This window comes from Phyllobates terribilis, unplaced genomic scaffold, assembly GCF_046119375.1.
Source record: "Phyllobates terribilis strain yellow unplaced genomic scaffold, ASM4611937v1 Scaffold_2__4_contigs__length_985480577, whole genome shotgun sequence".
Classification (NCBI taxonomy): domain Eukaryota; kingdom Metazoa; phylum Chordata; class Amphibia; order Anura; family Dendrobatidae; genus Phyllobates; species Phyllobates terribilis.
Genome location: NW_027362762.1, coordinates 211111188 through 211134115, shown reverse-complemented (window position 1 = coordinate 211134115; position 22928 = coordinate 211111188). Strand labels below are relative to the sequence as shown.

The window sequence follows — 22928 nt, the reverse complement described above, 5'->3', positions numbered from 1 at the left end:
GGTCGCATGGGTGCTAAGCCTTGCATAGCCTGGGCATTTTTTCAGATCGATAAAGATGACCCAACTCGTGTTATCTGTAACATTTGTCAGCAAAAGCTAAGTAGAGGCCAAAAAATACATAGTTTGAGTACTTCATGCATGAACCGGCACATGGACATGAAGCATAAGTTGCAGTGGGAAGCTCAGTGTGCTACAATGCGGTCTAGCCGGCCGGGCCAACCACCGTCTGCCATATCTTGTGCATCCGCGGCCTCTTCATCCTCTGTGACTGGGGGGACAGCAGTCACACCTGTTTTGGGGCGCAGACCTGCCACCTCTTTACCCGCAACAGCCAGCGTGATTGGCAGGTCATCATTTTCTTTGGAGGTGGTAACACCAGCTGGTCTTGAGCGCTGTCCGACATCGATAGCACCACCTTTGGATCAAGGCAACCTAACATGTCCGCCTGCATCTTCCTCACAGACCGGCAGTTTGCCGGGGACACCCTTATCAACCCCGTCTAAGCACAATAGCCAGCCCTCGGTCCCTCAGATGTGGACAAGTAAAAGACCATTTCCTCCTAGCCATGAGAAAGCTAAGAGGTTGAATTTCACCATCTGCAAGCTCTTGGCTACAGAAATGCTGCCTTTCCGCCTGGTGGACACAGAGGATTTTCGAGACCTTATGTCCGTCGCAGTGCCCCAGTACCAGATGCCCAGTCGGCACTACTTCTCAAAGAAAGGTGTGCCTGCGCTCCACCAGCATGTCGCACACAACATCACCGCTTCTTTGAGAAACTCTGTGTGTGACAGGGTGCATTTCACCACAGACACTTGGACGAGTAGGCATGGACAGGGGCGTTACATGTCGCTGACTGGGCACTGGGTAACTATGGTGACAGCAGGACAAGGGGCTGCTGTCCAAGTCTTGCCGTCCCCACGAGTTGTGCGTCAATCCTCTTTATGTCATTTTTCCTCCACTGCTTCTGCCTCCTCAACCTCCTCTCGGTCTTCCACCTGCACCCAAAGCCTGTCTGGTCATGCCACAAGCTTTCTAACTGCGCAGAAGGGATCCTGCACACCTCCTTACTATGCTGGCAGTAGGGCTCAACGTCATCAGGCGGTTTTTACATTGAAATGTCTGGGAAATGTGAGTCACACAGCTGAGGAGTTGTGGTCAGCTCTGGAGAACCAATTTCATGAATGGTTGTCTCCACTGGACCTGAAACCAGGGAAGGCCGTGTGCGACAATGCTGCAAACCTGGGTGCGGCCCTTCGCCGGGGCAATGTCACACACGTGCCTTGTATGGCTCACGTGTTGAACCTGGTTGTCCAGCAATTTTTAGCCCACTATCCCAGACTAGATGGCCTTCTGCAGAGGGCACGGTCGCTGTGTGCTCACTTCCGCCGTTCGCATCCCGCAGCTCAGCGACTTACATCTCTACAGAAGTCGTTGGGCCTGCCACTTCACCGGCTAAAATGCGATGTGCCTACCCGGTGGAATTCAACTCTGCACATGTTGCAGCGACTGTGGCAGCACCGACAAGCCCTGGTGCAATACGTTCTGACGTATAGCCTGGGCCAACAAGATTCAGAGGTGGGGCAAATCACGCTGGAGGAGTGGTCTCAGATCAGGGACCTATGCACCCTTCTGCACAGTTTTGAAATGGCGACGAAGATGTTTAGTGCTGACGATGCCATTATCAGCATGACTATTCCGGTGATTTACATGCTGGAGCACATGTTAAACAGAATTCGGAGTCAGGTGGTGGCACAAGAGGAGGTGGAGGAAGTAGAGGAGGAGGAGTTGTATGCGGAAGGGCTAACATCTGCAAGGTCCAGACGGTCGGCAGCACCAAGGCGGCAGGCATGTGAGGGTGGGGGAGATGATTTTACCAGGGCGCATGGTAGCAGCCAAACTAGTGAGGAAGGTGCAGGAGCCCAGGAAGAAGTGGAGGACGAACTGATGGAAGACTCATCAGATGAGGGAGACCTTGATCACATTTCTGTTGTGCGAGGTTGGGGGGAGAGGACAGAGGAAGGAAGCATGATTGCTACCTCGCCACCAACACAACAGGGACTTGGTGCTCCTGGATGCGCAACACACATGAGTGCCTTCTTGCTGCACTACCTGCAACATGACCCTCGAATTGTGAGAATTAGAAATAATCCTGACTACTGGGTTGCCACACTGTTAGATCCCCGGTACAAAAGTAAATTTGCAGAAATTATTCCTGCCATAGAAAGGGATGCACGCATGCAGGAGTATCAGCAGAGACTGTTGCAGAATCTTACATGTGCTTTTCCACAAAATACCAGTGGTGCACGTAGTGAATCTCACAGTTCCAACTTGCCAACCGTGGGACCGTCAAGTGTTCAGCACTCAAACCGTAACAGAACCACAGTATCTGCTGGTAACATCAATTTTGCGGAATCATTTCACCACTTTTTTAGCCCATCCTTTGCAAGGCCACAGGAGACAAGAAGTCTGACACATAGTCAACGCCTAGAGACGATGGTACAGGAGTATCTCCAAGTAAACATTGAAGCCACGACTGTGTCACTGGACCCTTGCTCTTTTTGGGCTTCCAATCTGGATAAATGGCCGGAGCTAGCCACTTACGCCTTGGAGATCTTGTCATGCCCCGCAGCCAGCGTTCTGTCTGAACGTGTGTTCAGCGCTGCTGGTGGTGTGCTGACAGATAAGCGCACGCGGCTCTCCACTGATAATGTAGACAGACTCACGTTCATAAAGATGAACAAATCATGGATCCGAAACGACTTTTCTACCCCTGTGTCATCCTGGGGAGAGTAAAAGCTTGATGATTGGTTAAAATCACCCTACCAACCGTTTTAAGCTTTCAAATTACTAATCATGTTTATCTGTATCTTGACTGGAAAATAATTTGGGCTTTGTAGCAGTGTGCAGCACTGATCCTATTAGGCCATCTATAATAAGCTTCACCAGATTTAAAATTAAAAATAATTTTTAGCTGCATCTAGCCCGGAAAATAATTTTGGGGCTCCGAGATGCGCAAGACACATAAGTGCCTTCTTGCTGCACTACCTGCAGCATGACCCTCATATTGTCAGAATTCGAAGTAATCATGACTACTGGGTTGCCACACTCTTAGATCCCCCAAACTTTTCGATCAACCTTTTCATTTTAATAAAGACCAAAAAAATGGTCATTTTTGAAATTATAAGCATTAGCAGGTTGTTAGAAACTGAAATCAAACAGTTTTCAACTCAAAACTTTATTCTAGGTGATGTTACATTTTCACATAGGACCCCTTGTTCGAAAGGAGCTTCTGAACTCTCTCGTCCATTGAATTTGTCAGGTTTTGGATGGTTTCTGCTTCAATTGTTTTGCATGAGGACAGAATACCCTCCCAGAGCTGTTGCTTAGATGTGAACTGCCTCCCGCCATCATAGACACTCCTTTTAATGATGCTCCAAAGGTTCTGAATGGGGTAGAGGTCAGGGGAGCATGGGGGTCACACCATAAGTTTGTCCCCTTTTATGCCCATATCAGCCAGAGATGCAGATGTTTTATGTGCAGCATGAGATGGTGCATTATCATGCAGAAAAATGATCTTGCTGTGAAATACACGGTTCTTCTTCTTGAACCATGGCAGGAAGTGCTGTTTGAGAAAATCCACATACATTATGGAGTTCATCTTTAGCGCCTTCAGGGATCCTAAAGGGGCCGACAATCTCTCTCCCCATGATTCCAGCCCAAAACATTACTCCACCTCCTCCTTGTTGGCGCTGTAGCCGTGTTTGCGTGGGGTGTCCATCAACCAGCCATCCTCCACTCCATTCATCTGGACCATCGAGCGCTGCACGGCACTCATCCGTGAACAAAACAGTTTTGAAATCAGTCTTCATGTAATGTTTGGCCCACTGGAGCCGTTTCTGCTTGTGTGAAGTGGATAGAGGAGGTCGACAGGATGGCATATGCACAGCTGCAAACCTCTGAAGGACCCTGCATCTTGTTGTTCGGGGGACGTTGGAGGCACAAGCAGCTTCAAAAACTTGTCTGCTGCTATGACAAGGCTTTTTTGCCGCTGCTGTTTCAACCTGACGTAATTGCCTGTAGGAAAGAGTCCTCAATTTGCCCTTATCAGCACGCACACGTGTGTACTGTGAATCAGCTACATACTTCTTGATTGCCAAGACACTTCATCCTGATCATCGCACAATGTTGATTGTAGTCATGCCTTGACCTAAACACTCCACAATTTGTTGCTTCTCAGCAGCCGACACATCCTTTTTCTTTCCCATTTTGGCAGAAAATGTAGGCTGCTTAATAATGTGAGAGAGCCTTCTTAAGTAGTCTTGCCTTTCATTGAACACACCTGCCAAACTAATTAGCACAGGTGTCTGCAATTGCTTACAGTGATATAAAGAGCCCTGACACACATCACCATCAATGAGTTTAACTGACAAACAAATTCTTCCCTTATCACTCCTAAACACTTTTTGCATAATAATTTGGAACGTGGTGTACATGTGCTTTTCCACAAAACACCAGTGGTTCACGTAGTGAATCTTACAGTTCTAACTTGCCAACCGTGGTCTGTATGGAATTGTTCAATAAAGGGCCCAAAATTAAGATAACATAGATGGGAGAGGTCTCTATGAATAGGAATTCCTAAGTATTTGATACCCTGTGAGGGCCAGGCAAAGGGAAAGTTGGACTGGATGGAATCCTATATGGATTTAGGGAGGGAGACATCGAGGGCCTCAGACTTCGCTGCATTGATTTTAAAATTTTACCATGTAACAAAGTGATCTATTTCAGCCATAACAGCAGGGATGGATATATGTGATTGAGTGATATATACTAGGACATCATCAGCAAATAGAGAGCACTTGTACTCGGTGCCTCCCACCTCAATCCACCTAATATTGGGGTTATGGCGAATTGATGAGAGCAGGTGCTCCGTCACTAGGATGTATAAGAGAGGGGACAGAGGACATCCCTGCCTTGTCCCATTGGTGATTGTGAAAGGTGATGAAAATGTTCTGACGCACCCCCTGGGCCTTGGGACACCCGGAGCCGGACCCTTTTTGGTGGATGCTGGTGGTTGTAGTCTTCGTGGCGGCGATCCGGTTCCGTGGCTCAGGGCGGTCAAACCAGTGGCGGAACTATTTATGTGGTTTTGATGTTTAAATGTCCGACTACGCCACCCGTGGATTGCGGTCAGACTGAACCGCCGCTACAGGGCAGACCGCTAAGGCTGGTGTTGTGGGTGCAGCAGAGCGTAGCATAACTCCCCACGTGAGGAGTATAGCCTCAGGGCAGTGTATGCGGAGGATGGGGGTGATGGTGCAGGGCAGCAGCAGTAATGACACGGAGTCAGTGATGCAGTTCAGGGCCTTTACTCACAGTTCTTATTATCCAGACCACGTCTGCAGGTAACGGCTGCCCACGTCGTACTGTGCTCACCAGGTGAGGGGCTCAGACAACTCCCAGATAACTTTGGAGCGCTTCACAGGACCCCCTTTGTGTGTCCTTTGTCTGGCCTTTCTTACCAACACTTCTGTCCGGCTGCCTCGGGCCTCCTCTTGGTAAACTTGGCGCCAGTTTCCCTGACCCTATGTGGTGCCTTCCTAGCGGGTGGAGCAAGGGGCTGCGCCACATAAAATGTCAGAGCCTCCGGTTTCTAGCTAAGGGTCGTTTCCTGCCTCCACTAGTTCGGGGACCGGTCTCCCCCTTTGGCCTGACCCCTCCACGCAGGTGGATTCGGGCGTGCGGTGGCGACTCGCCCGTCCGCACCCCTGGGATCCCTTCATTCCTCGTTCCTGGAGCCTTCTCCGCTCCTCTTCCTTCCTTCTCCCTCTTGCAGGCCTGGGCCTCTGTTACTAGGCCCGCCTCCAGAGCAGAGCTCATGCAGAGCCCCTGCTCCCTGCCACTTCTGCTCAGACTTCTCTGCACTGAACTAAGATGGTGCCCACCTTTTATACTCCCTTCTCAATGCACCCAGGAACTGCTTCCTCCCTGCTCCTGCACTGCAGGGTTCCCCTTCCTCAGTGTTCCCTCCCCCCACTCCAGCCAGGGACAGGGACTGTCGTGCCCATCTCAGGGGCATATTGGTCGCCCTGCCCCACGGCAATGTGGTGTAATGCATGCAGGTGTCGGGTCCTGATCCACACTCCATCCTTATCTGAGAGTGAGATATCACACCTCTGGGTGAGGTGCAATACGTCTGTAGCAACCGAGCCCTCGGTGCTACAGTTCCATTTATCTTCAGCCTAGGTGACGTATTGTGATACAGGGCCGTGATTTTGGCTATAAAAGGGTCCCCTAGACCCCTACCCCAAGCTTTTTAAGAGAATCATATATGGCGTGCCAGGAGACTCTATGGAATGCTTTCTCAGCATCCAACGAGAGTATCTACTTACAAATTTTTAACTGCATCTAGCCCAGGAAATACTTTGTGCCTAGTAGCAGTGTCTGCTAGTCAGCGGATTATCCCGGCTGTTAAGCAAGCTACACCACCTGTAGTTTGGACACTTAATTTTTTCAAAGGAAATGCTTCGGGACCACGGGATACTTAGTGAAGAGCATCAGGAGGCACCCCAAGGCATAGGGGCTGGGACTGGCACTAGGATGCCTTGCGGTGGACAGCCGAGCTCGATCCTTATAAAAGCTTTTTAACTGCAGCAGCTTTAGTGGACGCTACTGGAGCTGGAATTACGCGGCTGCTGGCATGAGACTTGCCCTCCAATAGATCCTTGTAAATGGATTTAAAGTGTATTCATTCAAATTAGAGGGACAATTTAAATTAAAAAGCTTAGAGCTGCCTCCACCACAGGGGGGCTCTCTCGACCCACCAGCGGACAGGCACCAGTATTGGGAGAGGGGGGCTGGCCATCAGGGTTCACCGCGGCTCTGGCACAAACCCGGCGACACGGAGGTGGCACGGGCAGGAGCGGACTGGCCGTGTCGGCTTCTCACTTTTTGGATTTTAGAAGGGCATGACATGCCTATATCTGTGTCTCCCCCTCCTTTTACTCCTCCACCTCTTTTATTTTCGCATGACTATATGTACTTGTCACTTTTCCATGTGTTAGTTATGTCTTCTGAGCAGTTTGTCAGCTTTTGGACACCTTTGAAGGTGTTTTCTATGTGTTTCTATGTGTTTTTGTTTGCCTGCCATTGGTTTTAACGGTGTTCGAAGGTGTTCGACGAACAGTTCGACGAACAGTTCGGCGAACACACGGGTGTTCGACGAACCGAACCGAACTCGAACACTACGGGGGTGGCTCAACACTAGTTACAAGGCAAGCTTTCCAGACAACTTAGGTCCCTTCCTCAGGCATGGTATAAAAAGATATACGAAGAAACACACACAGAAATGTTTGGCCACCGGTACATGTTTTTTTTTTTATCTGTAATCATGTGACGATGAGACCTCAGTTTCTGTCCTGTTTCTCCCACATGAGAGCAATCTTTTTTCAACTGGCTAATACCGTACCAAACCCCTTTTTTGTGTTTGATAGCACATGGCACATTCTAAGTACTTCTTTTTACTTCTGACTCCAAGCAGATGCTGCTATCTTGACCCTCTGAATCCTGTTCTTTGGACAACCGTTTTTTATTCTACACAATTGAAATAGAAAACCTATTGTTAACAAATGTACTGACATGTTATAATGTAGCTATTCTACAAGGAGTTTGTCCCTGGATGAAAAATGCTTACATACAGTTCTTATCTTCCTTGTCCATTTCAGTCTAAACAACAGATTGCTTTTAGCAATGGTCTTCAACATCTGCTCTCATGGATTCAATCTCTACACGTAATATATTTCAAAGACTACAATAGATTAAAGGACTCCTTTTCTAAAGCACAAGTAAAAAGCTGCAGAAGGGCTGCTGAAGTGGCTCTCAGCCCCGAAATTACACTTAAGGGGGCTGCGTAACCATTAACCTTTTTGTTAGTCCCACATAGCCCCTTTATTACATTACTATTTGCTTTAAGGAAAATATATATTCTTGTACCGTGTTAGCCAGTAGATAGAAAAATATTTAGATTTGAGAGTCCTCAGTGGTTGATACCTTTTAATGGCTAACTGAAAAGATGGTAACAAATTGCAGTACTATCCCTGATGAAGAGACCTGAGTAGTCTCGAAAGCTTGCAATTTGTTACCATCTTTTCAGTTAGCCATTAAAAGGTATCAACCACTGAGGACTCTTAAATCTAAATATTTTACTCTTTGCTTGAAACTTTTTCTCGTTGACTCCATCTAGGTCACTGCCTGCTTTATAGCTTTTTCCCATAATTTTTTTGGTGTTATTTGATCAAATGACGGGAGTTACTATTGAATTATTACTTTGCTATTACAACTGGGATGCGGTGGCTCTTTTCCACATTTTCTATTGGCAAAATAAAGTAGAAGTATTATAGATGTTAATAAAAAGTAAAGTTCTACAACTAGCTATTTGTCACGTCTCTGGTATCTGTAAGGTGGCTATTATTCTGTCTTAGTTTGTCGTTATAATTAGCTTCCTATGCCTGAAATATTACCGCACTTACCCACAGATATAGTCCATACAGCAATTATTTTAGTGAAAGCCTTGGTTCTTGAGTTGAAGCGGCTGTGATGGATAGGATTTCGTATTGCAATATACCGATCCAGTGAAATTGCACAGAGGTGCATAATAGAAGCAGTAGAGAAAAGTACATCCAAATATATCCAGACAGGACATAGCTTTCTATGTAACGGCCATTCATAATCTATGAGATAAGAAACAGTAATATTTTTAGAATAACATTATGAAAGTATTGCAACATTTACAACCAGTTTTATTTATTTTATGCAAGTAATAATAAAAAAGATTAATGATAAACATTTATTGCAATCAAACTTTTATACAATAGAATGTATTACTTGTACTAAGATTAATTAATAATATAGATTAAATCATGGAAATGTTACTCTATTAACTAAATAAAATAACATTAAATATATATAAATATATAGTGAATATTTTATTATATTGACTTTAAAAATAAAATACAATGAATAATATATAATATATGCTAAACATTTTACTATTTTGGCTATTTAAATAATAGGCAATAAATAATGTATGACTATACACTTAATATTTTAGTACATGACTACATAAATTAGGTAAGATCCCGTGTACAACTTATAATGTAGAATCTGTTGTAGGTAATGAGCTTAGTTTTTTTTACTAATGGTTTATGGACCATGATTTTGGCTGAATATCTGATGGATATTTCCATTAAAACGATCCTAACATTCAAATGGGACCAAACTCCCTCCAATAGCCAAAACTATCAGCGCGAAAATATCAACTATAAGCTGTTACGACCAGTATGACTGTTCTCAATTTTACAAAATGTTGATATTTTTATAACAATAAAAGGGAATTACCAAACTTTAGTAAAGAGGTAATTTCTTATTTATTAAGGGGGTATTCTCAAGTTGTGACTTGAGCAGCACACAGCTCTGCAGTCTCCTTACTTTTTGGATACTATTTGGGGGCAGGCACACGTCCTTGAATGACAGTTTTGACGCAGTTTTGACTGTCATCACTATATTTCCATATACAGATAACAGAGCATTTGAAAAAGCACACAGCTCGGGAAAGTGAGAGCTGTGATTTGGAGAACTGCTCTGGAAGCTGTTGATGTTCGGGGTGGAAATTGGGGTATTGTGATTTTTCAGGACAGATACAGCTCAGGAGCATAGAAGGAGAGGGAGAGAGGTGAGAAGCTAACTGCTGTATAGAAATCAGAGGGCTGGAGAGAGGTGGCTGGGATGTTAGGAGTCAACTACTGTCCTGGAATGTAGCTACTTTGCAAACTCTAACACTATGTAAGATAAAAGCTCTCACAGTAGGAGAATGACAGCAGGAAAAAAAAGCAAGTCACTTGCAAACTTGCTTATTTTCATGGTAACTAACTTAATTACATGAGATTACGCCTCTAAGGAATATTTCTAATTTCAGATCTAGGGTGGAAATTCTCTTTTATATAATACTTGAACATATCATATACATCTTTGCTGCAAATATGGAGAAAAGTGACCTCATCTTTTGTCACTTCATACAGTTCTCTAAATTCTACAAACTACATTAAAAAGATTCAGTCAATTTGCCTTACAGTAAATTTCCCCCGTTAAAAATCCTGTACTGATTCAAGAGAATCTTTCACCAGGTTTTTGCTATGTAATATAAGAGCAGGATGATGTAGGTGCTGAGACCCTGATTCCAACAATGTGTCACTTGCTGGGCTGCATGCTGTCATTTTGATACAATCATTGTTTTCTCTGCTGCAGATCTAGCAGTGCTCCAAATGCTGAGCCCTGATTAACTCCACCCACACCACTGATTGGCAGCTTTCTGTGTACACTGTACATTGACAGAAGAATGCTAATAAGTGGTGGGCACGTGGTTACAGGGTAGTTAACTAGGAGGCACAAGACTCCTAGTCCTGTAGTGATAACTTCCTGCTGATAAAGCACACATAGCCTAGTAAGTGACACATTACTGGAATGAGGCTCTCAGCCCCTACATTATGCTGCTCTCAGATTACATAACAAAAACCTGCTGATAGGTTCCCTTTTAGATTAATCCTTGGTTATCATGATGCAGACCTACCAATCACTTGCATATACATAGATTTACAAGATCATTTTCTAACTGCCTGCAGTTACCACTAAAGGGATCTCAGAAGCTTACTGTATCTTGTTATATGAAGTAAGCTGCCAAGCTTCATCTTTTCAAGGCTGCAGTCACCTAGCATGTTACACTTCATGTCTATGCTGTACAAAATATATAAGTTAATTAGTACAGAATTTCAGATCTTAAAATAAAAGACTATAAAAAGAAGAAATTCATCGTAAATGGTTATTCCCACAATCCAAAGTTATTCCCCATCTATAAAATAATAGAGGATAACTTACAGATCGATGAGGGTCTGACCACAGGGGTCCCCATGGCCTCAGAGAAATGGCTGCTTCAAAGCTCCAGCTTCAATTCTTGAATGGATCAGAAGTGTACATACTTGACCTTCACTCCATTTATTGTCTATGGGACTACCAGAAATAACCCATCACGATACTCAGCTTTTTCCGTCAGTCTAATGATTGACCTCCAGTCTATTCTAAACTGGGCTTTGCAAAGTCTGACTGCTTCCTGGGAACCAGAGCCCATTCTCAGGACTCTCATAGATCAGTAAAGCCCCACATACACATTACTTGGTTGTCGGCCGAACAATGCTGTAGCCGATCCTTCGTCTGACAGCCATCTTTGCCAACTCTTCCATACACAGGAGAGCTCGCTCGGCTGAGTGCTCCTGTGTTCTCTATGAGAAAGCCACTGGCTGACACATCAGCTTATCTCCAGGAGAACAATGTGATTGTCACTCTGAAATTATACATGTCAATTGACTGTCGGCTGAAGCCAATGATATCAGCGAGTTGGTCCTCATTAGACTAATGTGTATAGGTGCTTATTTCCAGGATCAAATGTTTTCCCACAAACAAAAGTTCATTTTAATTAATAGATGTTAGAATAATAATAAGATCCACAGTTGAATGTATTTAAATAAAATGTTCCTGTGCTGAGATAATCTTATAAATGTGCCCCTGCTGTGTACTGTGTAATGGCTGTGTCTCACCGTGTACGGAACATGGTCTGATCATACCACATCTCCTGGGCAGGGGAGGAAGCAAGAGTGTATACAGACATTACAGCAGGGAATCGCAGCAGATTCTTTCTTTGAGGTAAAACATTATTTAAAAACAGGCAGGGGAGTGTTTTACCTCACAAAAAGAATCAGCTGTGATCCGATGCTGTAATATCTATATACTCTTTTGCTTCCTCCCCTGCCCAGGAGCTGTGGTATGATCAGACCATGTCCCTGTACGGTCAGACACAGCCATTACACAGTACACAGCAGGGGCACATTTATAAGATTATCTCAGCACAGGAACTTTTTATTTAAACACATCCAATTGTGGAAGTTATTATCATTCCAAGATCTGTTGATTAAAATGAACTTTCTTTTGTAGGAAAACCCCTTTAAGTTTATTGCAATACATGCTTACAAACAAGTCACAGATTGAAATGCGGACTGGCAGAGTATGACTGCTGCTGGTCTAGATTTGAGCAACACGTGTAAGTCATGTCTGGGAAATACAACTAGAAGTAACTGTGAGCTGAGTGCAGAAAGGGGCAAGGCCAACGATTTTTGAATATCACATTTACGGACATTTTACGATCAACAATATTTCTATGATTAATGGAGGTCATATGAACCCTTAAGGCATAGGGCTTAAATCGGGCGAAAATGTCCAAACGTTTAATCCTTGTTTTTTTTTTTCTTTCTTTAATTATCATATCATCATAGCATTCCAGGAGTTACATAAACTTTGTTTCTTGCCAACGTAGCTGTTTGAGCATTTGCTTTTTTGCGGGACAAGTTTTATTTGTACATCGCACCATTTTGAATTACATGTAACTTACTATCCCCTAATACTTTATAGGGAAAAATAGAAAAAAACACCAATTCTACTGTTGTTTTTTAACGTTTTAAATATTATGTTATTCTCATGGCAACATGTTACATTTATTCTGTAGTTTAGTACAATTATGGAGATACCAAATCTATTGGTTTTAATTATGTTTTATTACTTTTGTAGAATTAATACACTTAAAAAAAAATCACTTGCATTTGTGTCAGCATATTCTAAGAGCCATAAATTTTACATTATTCCATCAGCGGAACTGCATGATAGCTTTTTTTTTACATGACAAAATACAGTATATTTTTCACTAGTACTATTTTCTGGAACATACAACGATTTTTGATCACTTTTTATTACACTTTTTGGGAAGTGGATTAAACAAAGAACATAGCAATCATTTTTTTTTAAAGCATTCACTCTTTAGTATAAATGGTTATTCCCAAAAAAACAGGTTACCCCCATAAACAGGATAAGGAATAACTTGCTGTCTGCTGGGGATCTGACCATTGGGACCCACAGTGCTCCAGAGAGATTCTGGGAACTGGGTTCTTTTGCCCCATCATAAATGGAGCATTGATATATATATTTTTGCATCCGAGAGCCTGAACCTTTTCGCTTACGGAACAGTATGAGTGCTTATTTTTTGCATAACAAGCTATAGTTTTTATTGGTATTAATTTGGGATACATACATCTTTTTAAATAATTTTTTTTAGCTATGCGTATTTATTTTTGTTTTTGTGGCAACAATTCACCGTGTGGGATACAAATAGTATATTTTTATAGCATAGCTTATTATGGAAGTGACAATGCCAAATCTGAGTAATTTTTAAACTCTTTTTTCAAAATAAAAAAAAAAATATTTTTGGGAAAACTGCAGAGGGTTTTTACCCTTCTTTCTTTTTAAAGGGAACGTGTCTCATTTTTTATTAATAAAAAGTATTTATGATTTAATGTTTTTCTTTTTAATAAATAATTACGTTAACAGTTTTGAATTATTATTTAGATTTTTTTCTCCAGCAATTTGTATTTGCGTCTGTGTAAGTGAGTCAACACTGTTGGTATATGCAACAGTTGTGGACTTCTTTGTTTGTGTGAAGGAGGACTTTATGCTGATCTGACAGTAGATGGCGATGTTGTGTAAAGTTTCCTTGTTTACTGTATTGTAAAAGAAAAAAAAGTCTCTCTTGTACTTTCTGTTTTGTTCTTATTTCCTGGTGCAGTACTGTGTGACAGTGCGTTTTTTCCTTTAACTCATGTTCTGAGACGTAAAAACTTGTTATCCCATGTAATCTGCTCTGTGAAGTTTCTACCGCAAGTGTAGGTGTCCAGAAGCTGTGCAACAGGTTATGGGCCCATGCACCGAGGACCCCTGGCACCGAGGTCCCCAGACACCCAGGACACCAGAACTCTCAGCAAGACCCTGGTGAATGCAGAAGAATTCTTCAGTACAATTCTCTCCAAACAAGTAAGACAAGTTAAAGATGACAAGTAGCACAGAGCTAAAACTCACAGTAGCTAAGCTGAATAATGAGGATTATCAGTTATGGAAGTTCAAAGTAGAAATGTTATTGTCTAAAGATGATTTATGGGAAGTAATCACTACAGAAAGACCTGATGAGGATAATCAGACATGGGATAAGAAAAATAGACAAGCAAGAGCTACCATCAGCCTATTAGTGGATGATGCTCAATTAATCCACATAAGGAATGAGGATACAGCAAAGGGAATGTGGGAAGCTCTAAGAAAGCTACATGAAAGACCCAGCTTAAATCACAAGTTATTTCTGCTAAGACAGTTTTGCAGTATGAGACTAAGTGCAGACAATGACATGCAGAAACATATATTCTCTATTATGGAAGTGATATCACAGCTGAGATCAATTGGTGAAGATATTAAGGAAAGCCATGTAGCAGCAATATTATTGTGCAGTTTACCGGATTCATATACTGCTTTGATAAATGCACTAGAGACAAGACCTGAAACAGACATTACATTAGAGTTTGTGAAGACCAGACTCATAGATGAATATCAAAGAAGGAAAGAACAAACAAATGATTCTTCTACTGAAAAAGATAATGGGAATGCTCTTAAAGCTACAGAATCAAAAAGACCCTATAATAAAGAGACAAGAGAATGTTTCAGATGTAAGAAAAAAGGACATTTAAAGAAAGACTGTACTATATGGAAAGCAGAACAACAGACATTACATCATAAAGAGAATACACAGAAGATGAATAACACAATTTCTGATTCATGTGAAAATAATTGGAATGGCACATTTAAAGTGACTGATAAGAAATCATCATTGGGTTGGTTTATTGACTCAGGAGCAACAAGTCACATGACAAGTAATAAAAATTTCTTTACTGAACTTAATTTAAATAAGAAAGAAGCCATTTATCTTGCAGATGGAAGCAAAATAACTGCAGAAGGTGTTGAACAAGGAATGCTAAACTGTTCTAACAAGCTTGGGCATGATTCAAAAATACTTGTACAGGATATGTTATATGTTCCAGGATTAGAAGGAGGATTGTAAAACGTCTAACAGCTAAAGGACTTACTGTAAAATTCAAAGATGATGAGTGTACAATCCTAGCAGGAAACAAGGTAATAACTAATGTCAAGGCAGATGAACAATTATATCATCTAGACACATTAAAGGGACAGATAAAGTTGTGTACACATGATCACAAGAATTGTATTCACATGTGGCATAGACGTCTAGGACACAGACATCCTGAAAGTATAATGGAGCTACAAAGGAAAGAATTGACAAAGGATCTATTGATATCTGATTGCTCAATTACCATAAGATGTGAATGTTATATAAAATCCAAAGCCACAAGGATATCTATTCCTAAAGAAAGTGAAACGAAAAGCACAAGACCCATTGATTTGGTGCATACTGACGTATGTGGACCCATGAAAGTGACTACATCAGGAGGCAATAGATATATGGTGACTTTTATAGATGACTATTCAAGATACACAGTCACATACTTGATCAAGAACAAAAGCAAAGTTTTCAATAAACTAGTAGACTACGTGACAAAGTCGAATAAGAAGTTTCAGAGGAAGCCAATTGTCATTAGAAGTGATAATGGAGGTGAATTCACAGGACACCAAATAGAAAACCACTTAAGAAAAAATGGTGCAGAGCATCAAAAGACTGTTCCATACACACCTGAACAAAATGGAGTAGCAGAAAGGAAAAATAGAACGCTGACTGAAATGATAACGTGTATGCTGACAGATTCCAAACTATCAGAGAAATATTGGGGTGAAGCAGCAATGACAGCTATATATCTACAGAACCGACTTTTTTCTAGAAAACTGAAAAAAAAACATATGAATTGTGGCTAGGTACGAAACCAAGTGTAAATCATTTAAGAGTTTTTGGTTGTAAGGTTTTTGTATTCATTTCAACAGAAAAATGTTCCAAACTTCAAAATAGGTCCATGGAAGGAATATCTGTTGTATATAGTGAAAATTGCAAAGGATATAGAATCCTAGATCCCAAAATAGACAGAGTTATGGTGAGTAACACTGTGACATTCATTGAGGATCTAAATGAAGACACTATGATTTCACTGGAAACAAAAAATGAGAAAAACAGCAATGATATAGCTGAAGGAATATCTGATGAAAAAGAAGTTGAAATTAATAAAAAACAGAATACTGAAAGTGAAGAGATACAACTACAAACAGACACAGAACCAAGATGTTCAATAAGAGAAAACAAAGGAAAACCACCAATACGCCTTTCATACAAGGCAAGTACAAGTAAAATTTATGAGCCTACCTCTGGGGAAGACATATCTCGACTTCCTGAAGAAGAAGCCAATAAATGGATAGAGGCAACAGAAATAGAAATAAAATCCATGCATGACTCAAAAACATGCACACTAACAGAATTACCATAAGGAAGAAAAGCTATAGGATGTAAATGGGTTTTTAAAGTAAAGTACCGAACAGATGGCACAGCTGAACGATACCGAGCAAGACTCGTAGCTAAAGGTTATTTTCAAAAATATGGAGAAGACTATGATGAAATATTTGCTCCAGTTGTCAAACATACTACGATAAGAACTTTGTTTGCAGTTGCAGCAATGAAACAAATGGAACTGAAACATCTGGATGTAAATGGATTTTTTTTTTTGAATGGAAGTTTAACAGAAGATATTTACATGGAACAACCTCCAGGATTCAAAGATGAAAGTAACCCAAACATGGTTTGCAAATTACAGAAAAGTATATACGGTTTAAAACAAGCTGCTAAAGCGTGGAATGATAAAATTACGGAGGTGCTCACAAATTAAAAATTTAAAAGAAGCAAAGCTGGTCCTTGCCTGTACACAAAAGGACTAATGGACAGATGGATCAATGTACTCATATATGTTGATGACATTTTTGTTTGTTTTGAAAAAGAAAGGGATAAAGAAGACATACTAAAAATCCTGAATCAACATTTCGAGATCAAAGACTTGGGAAATGTGAAACAGTACTTAGGAATACAGATAGAAAGAGAAGAAGATGGAAGTTTCCTACTTAATCAAAATCACATGATTCAAGACATAACCGAAACATTTGGATTGAAGGATGCAAAACCAGCAAAGTCTCCAATGGAAACTAATTATCTTAAAGAGGTGAGTAGTGAGAAAAATGTGTTACCAAATAATGAAGAGTACAGAATGGCGATAAGAAAATAACTGTATCTAGCGACTGTTACAAGGCCAGACATTGCAGCAGCAGTAGGAATTCTGAGTAGAAAAGTGTCCAAGCCAAATAAAGCAAATTGGAATGCTGTGAAGCGAGTAATACGTTATTTGAAAGGAACCAGAAATGTTAAACTGAAACTGCCTACAAGTGATAAATGCATTTTAACTGGATACGTTGATGCAAATTGGGCTGGAGATCCAACTGACAGAAAATCTACCAGTGGCTATCTTTTCTTTCTCTCATGTGGACCAATTAGTTGGACTAGCAAAAAACAATCAATAGTAACGCTGTCGTTAAAAGAAGCAGAATATGTTGCAGCAGCTCATGCGAGTCAAGAAGTTCTATGGTTAAGACAATTGCTAACAGACCTAGGACAAGCACTGTTGGAACCAACAAAAATAAATCAGGGATGTCTTGTTCTTGCTCAGATGAAAAGAGTTAACCCAAGAACCAAGCACATTGATGTGAAGTATCATTTCTTGAGGGACCATCAGGAACAAGGAATCCTGAAATTAGAATATTGTCCAACTGAAGATATGACAGCAGACATTTTCACAAAGGCATTGAATGCTGAAAAACATCAGAGACTAATGAAGAAATTAGGTTTGACTGAATAAGTCCTTACTGTTGAGAAATGGTGTTGGTTTATGCAACAGTTGTGGACTTCTTTGTTTGTGTGAAGGAGGACTTTATGCTGATCTGACAGTAGATGGCGATGATGCATAAAGTTTCCTTGTTTACTGTATTGTAAAAGAAAAAAAGTCTCTCTTGTACTTTCTGTTTTGTTCTTATTTCCTGGTGCAGTACTGTGTGACTGTGCGTTTTTTCCTTTACCTCATGTTTTGAGAAGTAAAAGCTTGTTATCCCATGTAATCTGCTCTGTGAAGTTTCTACTACAAGTGTGGGTGTCCAGAAGCTGTGCAACAAACACATGACAGTTACACACAGCAAATACGGCACAGCCAGGACAAAGAAGAGTAGGAACAGTCTGACTCTGTCTCCTGTGCTGCGGCCATATCAGGTGTGCACTTTGTATGCTCTCTGTCATGCGCAGTGCACCTGCCACAATGGTTTTCAAATGCAGCAAGATTCCACTAAGGGTAAGTTTACACGGATTAACCAGCGGCATAAAAACCATTACCACAACTGATTGCCGGTCTTTTAATAGCCTGTTACATGGACAAACAGGAGTAAACGACAGGAGTAAACTATGCTCACTGAGTGATCTGTAATAGATTGTTTGGTGCTCCATAGTTCCCAACAGTAAGAGTCATGTTTAAACAGGACGATGCACCGCCAAGGACTATGATCTTTACACTGCACTAGCGTCTTGCTCATTCATCAGGTGATCAATGGTTTGTTTAAACTGAAAGATTATCTTGAAACTAGCATTCTTGTGAGCACTCATTCACGTTTTTCTTTCAGTGTAAATGCTGCTTAAATCTTTGCCGGCCAGAACCTGTAAGCAGAAGTGGAAGCAATGCTGACAGCTTCTGACAGTACAAATTTTAGTATGCTCGGACAGGTTTGTTATGGAAGAACTGTGGGTGTGGATAGGAGCGCTAAGCGCATTAACACGGGCTGCCTTCATTTGTGTTCAGGGCCGCTGTACCAAAACCAACCGCCACAGCCCTGTAAGTGAACAACCAGCTGCTCCTCAATAGCATATTTCTCCGGTGAACTGCGTCCACTGATAATAGGGCGATTATACAAGTGAGAATTACAGTACAATCACTAATTAAGTGGCACTGCACTGTGATTCCAAAAGTTATCTTCTCCCCTTCCTTTGTGAACACGCAACCATTGAGATACTCATTCCTAATTTGCTCACATTAAGGCCACGTTCACACGTTCAGTATTTGGTCAGTATTTTACATCGGTATTTGTACGCCAAAATCAGGAGTGGAACAATCAAAGGAAAAGTATAATAGAAACACGTCACGACTTCAGTATTTATCACCCACTCCTGGTTTTAGCTCACAAATACTGATGTAAAATACTGACCAAATACTGAAGTTGTGAACGTGGCCTAACAGAAGTGGTTTTATGTAGTTTCTGAGCACCCGGTAATTTCTGGCTGGTGATATATATGAGTGCTAGCCAATGTCAGCATTTAGGCATCAATTACAATAAAATAATTCATTGTTGAAACACAATTGATGATTGCCTGTATTTTCTTCTTTTACCTTTAACCCCTTTCCGACGTGGTACGTAATAGTCCGCACCACGTCGGCACCCCCTGTTCAGCGCGGAGACTATTGAAGCATGCAAAAAGTGTAAAAAAATGTTTTTAAAAATATTTAAAAAATTAAAAAAATATAAAAGTTTAAATCAACCCCCCCTTTTGCCCCATTCAAAATTAAATAATAAAAAATAAACCCCACATACACATATTTGGTATCGCCGCGTTCAGAATCGCCCGATCTATCAATATAAAAAAAGAATTAATCCAATCGGTAAACGGCGTAATGAGAAAAAAATTCCAAACACCAAAATTAAGTTTTTTTGGTCGCCGCAACATTGCCATAAAATGCAATAATGGACGATCAAAACATTGGATCTACCCCAAAATGGTATCAATAAAAACGTCAAAAAATAAGCCCTTACCCGGCCCCAGATCCTGAAAAATGGAGACACTATGGGTCTCGGAAAATGGTGCCATTTTTTTAGCAAACTTTGGAATTTTTTTTCACCACTTAAATAAAAAAGAACCTATACCTGTTTGGTGTCTACGAACTCGTAATGACCTGGAGAATAATAATGGCAGGTCAGATTTAGCATTCAGTGGACATGGTAAAAAAACAAAAACAAATGTGGAATTGCATTTGTTTTGCAATTTCACCGTACTTGGAATTTTTTTCCCGTTTTCCAGTACACAATATGGTGAAACCAGGCGTTTAAAAGTACAACTCGTCCCTCAAAAAATAATCCCTCAAATGGCCATATTGAACAAAAAATAAAAAAGTTCTGGCTCTGGAAAGAAGGGGAGCAAAAAATGAAAATGCAAAAACGGAAAATGCTCTGGTCATGAAGGGGTTAAAATTCTTCATTATAGGTGAAAGAGGGAACACTGATTGCCAATGAGCGCTGCAGAACATTTCTGTCAATTTGATCCAATGGTTCAACGACATCATTGACTTAGGACTTCAGGACGTGTATTGCATCAAAACACTGGCTACTGCTATGTGCACTGGAATATTTTACTTTCAATTGGCAAATATCTAACTGCAACAAAATACTTCAAATAATTGCCATGGTCCATTCATAATTAAGCATAACATTCAAAACGTAATTTCAATGGAAAGAACTCTTTAATTAAAATGAGCCATTGCCTTATATTCTGATGACTATATGTATGCAGTTATGGTTAAAACGGATTGGAAAGGGCTTGTAAGAACTTCATTCCTTGCCTAAGAGATCTGCCACCACTGTTGCTGAAAAGACTTGAGAAGCGCTCACTTCACTGGCAGACAAAGTGCTATATGAGCGCTCAGGCAAGAGCTAAGTGATTCTGCACGGTTGTTTGAGCAAGCAGTTGTATCACTAGACCCTGTCCTCCACCAGTCTACAGTGCATTTGTAAGGAGTTTCTCAGAAAAAATGACTGTTCGAACTAAGCACAGCACATTGGAGGGGCTATTGCCCTTTTTCAAATCGTACCTTTAGTGTCCAAATGTACTGCTCTATTTGCCAGAAATTGTTCTTTATTCAAATATGCTAATGAGGTATTTGGTGCATCTTCCCAGCTACTTTATCATCTATCACTACCCACTCTTCCTTGACTGGCAGCACTGAGCTCCTTATTAACATATTTGAATAGAGTATAATGTCTGGCAAATGCAACAACTCATATGGACATGAAAGGCACACTTTTCATTAGGGCAATGTCTCCTATAAGGTGCTTTAAGGGTCTATAAAAAATAAAAAAAACTTCTTAAAGAGGTTGTCCACTACTTTGATATTGATAACCTATCCCTAGGATAGGTCACCAATATCTGATCAGTCGGGGTCCGACACCTGGCAAGCCCGTCGATCAGCTGTTCTCAGTGTCAGCGGCGGTGGCTGCCGGCCGGAAATACTCAATTGCAAAGCTGCAGCTTCATCTTCAGATAGTGGCCACCGCTGAGAACTGCACATCCATCTCCTATTCAAATCAATAGCAGGCGAATGTGCAGTACATGGCCGTGCCCACTATCAGAAGACGGAGCTGCTCCGCAATTGAGCATCTCCAGACGGCAGCCGCCAACACCAAGAACAGCTGATCAGCGGGGGTGTCACACCCCAACCAATCAGAAATTGTTGACCTATCCTAAGGATAGGTCATCAATGATAAAGTAGTGGACAACCTCTTTACCCCCGAGAGTGGTTTGCACGTTAATGACCAGGCCAATTTTTACAATTTTGACCACTGTCACTTTATGAGGGAATAACTCTGGAACGCTTCAACGGATCCTGGTGATTCTGAGACTGTTTTTTCATGACATATCGTACTTCATGACAGTGGTAACATTTATTCGATATGTCTTGCATTTATTTGTGAAAAAATTGGAAATTTGGCAAAAATTTTGAAAATGTTTAAATTTTCAAAATTTGAATGTTCATGCCCTTAAATCAGAGAGATATGTCACACAAAATATTTAATAAATAACATTTATCACATGTCTACTTTACATCAGCACAATTTTGGAACCAACATTTATTTTTGTTAGGAAGTTATAAGGGTTTAAAATTGACCAGCGATTTCTCATTTTTCCAACAAAATTTACAAAACCATTTTTTTAGGGACCACATCACATTTGAAGTGACTTTGAGGGGCCTTTATGACAGAAAATACCCAAAAGTGACACCATTCTAAAAACTGCACCACTCAAGGTGCTCAAAACCACATTCAAGAAGTTTATTAACCCTTCAGGTGCTTCACAGTAATTTTTGGAATGTGGAAGAATGGAAGAAAAAAATGAACATTTAACTTTTTTCACAAAAATGTTACTTTAGACCCCATTTTTTTTATTTTCGCAAGGGTATCAGGAAAAAATAGAATTAAAAATTTGTTGTGCAATTCCTCCTGAGCACGCCGATACCCCATATGTGGGGGAAAACCACTGTTAGTGCGCATGGCAGGGTTCGGAAAGGAAGGAGTGCCATTTGACTTTATGAATGTAAAATTTGCTTGAATAATTAGCGGACGCCATGTTGCGTTTGGGGAGCCCCTGATGTGCCTAAACAGTGGAAACCCCCCACAAGTAACACCATTTTGGAAACTAGACCCATCAGGGAACTTATCTAGGTGTGTGGTGAGCACCTTGAACCCCCAGGTGTTTCACAGAAGTTTATAATATTGAGCTGTGAAAATAAAAAAAATCTAACTTTTTACACCAAAATGATCTTTTAGCCCCAAATTTTTTATTTTCACAAGGTAAGAAGAGAAAATGGACCCCAAAAACTGTTGTGCAATTTCTCCTGAGTACGCTGATACCCCATTTGTGGGGAAAATACACTGTTTGGGTGCACAGCAGGGTTCAGAAGAGAAGGAGCACTGTGTGACGTTTTGAATGCAAAATTGGCCCTGCATGTTTCGCGCTTGTTAGACACCCCAATAAAACATGCGGGGATCGCTTGTGCATGGCAGGCAATCCCCGCAAGGTTTTTTTGTTCGTGAAACATATGTGGTGGAGACTTGAGCATGTTACTCAAACACTTGAGATACTCGATGCA

The 22928-nt window shown here is 41.2% G+C and overlaps 1 protein-coding gene across 1 annotated transcript in view; it reads right to left on the bottom strand.

Annotated features, from left to right (window-relative positions):
* The window catches only part of HTR2A (5-hydroxytryptamine receptor 2A), a 97951-nt gene that overhangs the window by 62351 nt on the left and 12672 nt on the right, over nucleotides 1-22928 (bottom strand). Inside the window, exon 3 of the mRNA XM_073663836.1 lies at nucleotides 8526-8726. Within this exon, the coding sequence (XP_073519937.1) occupies nucleotides 8526-8726 (201 nt within the window). The remainder of the gene's footprint in view (nucleotides 1-8525; nucleotides 8727-22928) is intronic.